We start from the raw sequence: 4,076 nt of genomic DNA on the forward strand, positions 1-4,076 counted from the left end.
AAATTTCCGCCTTAGGGGCTAGACTAAGAAGATACAACAAAAGGGTTAAGCGATACAAACAAAATCGTGATTTCCAACTGAACCAGAAACTCTTCTACCGCAACCTTTCAACAGATTCCCAACAACAGCAAGGAAAACCCCCAGAGAAGGCGCATATGATGGAATATTGGAGTGAAATATGGTCTCAGGAAGAAAATCATAATAAGGATGCCTATTGGCTGAGAAACGAAGAACAGAGAAACCAATGTATACCGGAAATGGAAAGAATAATAGTAACGGCAGAGTTGGTGAGAAAAGCTCTTACAAGGTTGAGCAACTAGAAGACCCCAGGGAATGATAAGATCCAAGCATACTGGTGGAAAAACTTTCCTGCTACCCACCCAATCTTGTCCAGACAGTTTCAGCAAGCCCTTGTCGACCCTGAAAAGATGCCGCCCTTCTTCACGCAAGGAGTAACTTACATGCCCCCCAAGAATCAGGAACCTGAAAATCCAAATAATTTTAGACCAATAACCTGCTTACCGGTAATCTATAAAATACTTACATCTATAATAAACGCCCAAATAACTCAACATCTAAAGAAAAATTAAATTCTAGCCATGGAACAAAATGGAAGCCGGGAGGGATCGCAGGGTAGTAGAGAGTGGACCGTAGTTGACGCCATCGTAACAAAACAGGCCATGGTTAAAAAAAGAAATATAGCAATGGCATGGATCGACTACCAGAAGGCGTTTGACTCCGTCCCCCATTCAGGGTTAGTAAAAACATTAGAAATATATAAAATTAATACAGAAGTAATATACTTCCTACGGCAAACCATGGATAGATGGAGAACGCAACTAGCGGTGAACCTGAATGGTGTTTCATACCTTACTGACACCTTAAAAATCCGGAGAGTCATTTTCCAGGGGGATAGCCTGGGCCCAATATGGTTTTGCTTGGCACTTAACCCACTTAGCTCTATGCTAAAGACTGGAAACTACGGGTACCAGATAACGAAAAACCCAAGTGTTCGACTAACGCACTTGTTCTACGTAGACAACTTGAAGCTCTACGCTACAAATAGGGACCAACTACACAGCCTGCTAGAACTAGTGTCATGTTTTAGCGAGGATATTAAAATGAAATTTGGTATCAGTAAGTGCGCATACGTGAACGTGATAAAAGGAAAAATCATAGAATCCGAAGGCATCGACTTGAGGGGAGGACAACACATCGCAGGACTCGAACTAGGTGCAAAGTACAAATATCTTGGTGTGCAACATTCCGCTATTATAGACCACACTGAAATGAAAAAGGCCGTCGAATCATCTTTTCTCCAACGCGTGACCAAAATACTTAAAACGGAATTATACTCTGGGGCAAAAGTCACGGCAATTAATTCTTGGGCAATACCAACTATATCCCACACATTTGGTATATTGAAATGGAGCAAAACAAACCTGGAAAGCATTGACAGGAAAGTAAGGGTGCTTCTAACAAAATTCAGGTCCCACCACCCACAAGATTCGACTGCCAGATTATACCTTCCGCGGGCAAATGGAGGACGAGGTTTACAAAATCTAGTCGTACAACACCACCAACCGCAGAGACTACTTTCTCCGTACCGATCAGCCATTGCATCGAGCGCTAATACAGGTTGACGACGGATACTCACAGCTTAAACTTGCAGATAAGAATTCCCCACCAATCCCAGTTACAATCAGCCAATTCGAGGAAGAATGGAAAGCGAAACCATTAGATGGACGGTATGCAGCCAACCTCAGAGGAGGTGAGGTCGATAAGAAGCTTTCAACGTCTTATCTTTCTGATGGCCAGCTAATGTTCGAAACTGAAGGATTCATAAACGGACAGGTAATACCTACGAGAAACCGGAGAAAATTCATCCTAAAAGAGGACTTACCATCTGATAAGTGTCGACTATGCCAGACAACTACTGAATCTATTCAACGCCTAACTGCTGGTTGCACATATCTTGCCCCGAGGGACTACCTAAACAGGCACAACCAAGTTGCAGGCGTAATACATCAGGAACTCTGTGTACAAACGGGGCTCCTTACTGCAAAAGTCCCATACTACAAATACCAGCCTCAGACGGTACTAGAAAACGAATCGTGGAAGATCCTATGGGACCTAGCTATAACAACGGATAGGACGGTGAGTTACAATCGACCAGACATCTTAGTTTTTGATAAGAAGCAAAGAAAGGCGCAAGTAATAGATATACAAATTCCAGCAGACGAAAATGTAGGAAAATCAAGAATGGAGAAAGTCCTGAAATATCAAGAACTGGCGGATGAGATAAAGAGAATGTATCAGTTGGAAAAGGTGGAAATATATCCTATAATAATATCGTGTAATGGGTTAGTAGATAAGTACTTACCTCGAAATCTTAAGGCTATCGGCATACGCAACCCGAAGCAAATTGTAGCAATCTCACAAAAAGCTGTCATTCTGGCAACCTGTCACACCGTGAGACGTATACTGGCAACAGATGGTCGCGTGTGTCTATAAAGACCCCGCAAACATTGGCCGTACCCAGCAAAAGTGCTGTGAAAAAAAAATAATAATAATATATAATATATTTAATGTTAAAATCAAGAACAAAGTCCAAACCACTGTCAAAAAAAATTGTTTATTGGTCTAACCTAACCTTAAAAATAGATAAACAATAAAACTTATATAAATCTATAAAAGCAAATAAAATATTTTTATCTTATTTCATTTGCTTTTGCGTTTCATCTTTCAAACAACACTATTTTATACCATGCCTAGTACATACCAAAAATCGCTATTTCGAAAGTAACGTAGCGACGGGAGCACCAACGCTAATAGTAACCGACCAAATCGGGACAGGCAAAACCGAAACCCTAGAAGCGCTCCAGCGACTGCTGGAACCAAGCTGAAACAAAGTACGTGGCCGCCGAGGTCGAGCGTCGATAATCAGTTACAGTAGTTACTTCTGTTCGCGACATTCTGAATAGAATATCATATCATATGTCAACTTTTGACATTCTCGCTTAATAAAAAATTGTATTTTAAAATTCAATTTAGAGTGCCATGGCTATGTTAAAAACATTAATTCTTCATCAAGGAGCCTTGGAAAAAATAGATTTGATGGTCTAATATGTTTTTAGTGTCTTGTACTGGTCAGTTAGAAAATGCTCAAATCACATTTTTAACCATATCTCAATTTTTTCAAATGGAACCAGGGTGGCTCATTAGCATATTTGGAAAAAGCATTTTTTACGAATAATTTGATACCACACACTTCGTATTTCAAATCGAATTTTCGTTACGAACCGCAAGTTATAATTTCATTCGGTGAAACCGGAAATGACCGAAAACAATTGAATACGTCAATCAATCTTAATTTATGTCATATACTAACATACCAAATCTCGTTTTTTTAGCTAAAAAATAAAAAAGTTATAAGGGTGAGCCACTTTTGAGACGCACCCGGTATTATAATGTTCTCATTAGCAATTCTCACCTATATTTTATCACAATAAGTATAAAAAGTGAAAATCCTCGATATTGTAAAATTGTAAAACACATTCAAATTAATCACCTTTTTCCAAAAGGAAAGAGAAACAGATACGGCAATAAATTTTCGTACGGGTCTTTTCCCATCCTGTTAAAATCTCAAAAATGTCAACTCCGAGTGTGGGAGTGCTGTTCAATGCCCAATGTTTCCCAGAATCTGGTTTATGTAATTTGACTTAGACAAGACTGTTATTAATGGCTTCTCAGAAATATCTTTGGGATGGTGTTTTATAAAAGAACAACGTTTCTACCATGAATAATATGATTTTACAAATTTTGAGAATACCATAGTAGTGTTGTGTAAACCTGAATCGTATTTTGATTTACCTCTCGTATTTGTTTCTATTAATATTTTTCTTTAACTTAATTCCTCAATGTTATGCTAATTCTTATTATGAAACAACTTATTTTATATGATAATTTTGGTATAACTTCACCCCAAAGAGACACAAACCACCCGATGGTTGCAATATATTTTTATACTGTATAATTGCTGCAAACCTAGAATTTTTAATTTATAACTATTATAA

At 38.4% G+C, this 4,076-nt stretch overlaps 1 protein-coding gene across 1 annotated transcript; it reads left to right on the forward strand.

Moving 5' to 3' along the window:
• Positions 1 to 599: 599 nt before the first annotated feature.
• On the forward strand, positions 600 to 2,514 carry LOC115888439. The gene is made up of 2 exons (XM_030908183.1): positions 600 to 1,463; positions 1,567 to 2,514. Exons 1-2 carry the CDS (start codon positions 600 to 602, stop codon positions 2,512 to 2,514), a joined length of 1,812 nt encoding a protein of 603 aa, XP_030764043.1.
• The last annotated feature ends 1,562 nt before the right edge of the window (positions 2,515 to 4,076 follow it).

Source organism: Sitophilus oryzae, unplaced genomic scaffold, assembly GCF_002938485.1.
Source record: "Sitophilus oryzae breed Bouriz unplaced genomic scaffold, Soryzae_2.0 scaffold_738_pilon_pilon, whole genome shotgun sequence".
Taxonomy (NCBI): Eukaryota; Metazoa; Arthropoda; class Insecta; order Coleoptera; family Curculionidae; genus Sitophilus; species Sitophilus oryzae.

Coding starts and splice junctions, on each gene's coding strand:
- LOC115888439 (XM_030908183.1), top strand. CDS start 600: ATGGAACAAAATGGAAGCCGGGAGGGATCGCAGGGTAGTAGAGAGTGG. Junction 1,464..1,566: donor TGGAAAGCATTGACAGGAAA/GTAAGGGTGCTT, acceptor TACAAAATCTAG/TCGTACAACACCACCAACCG.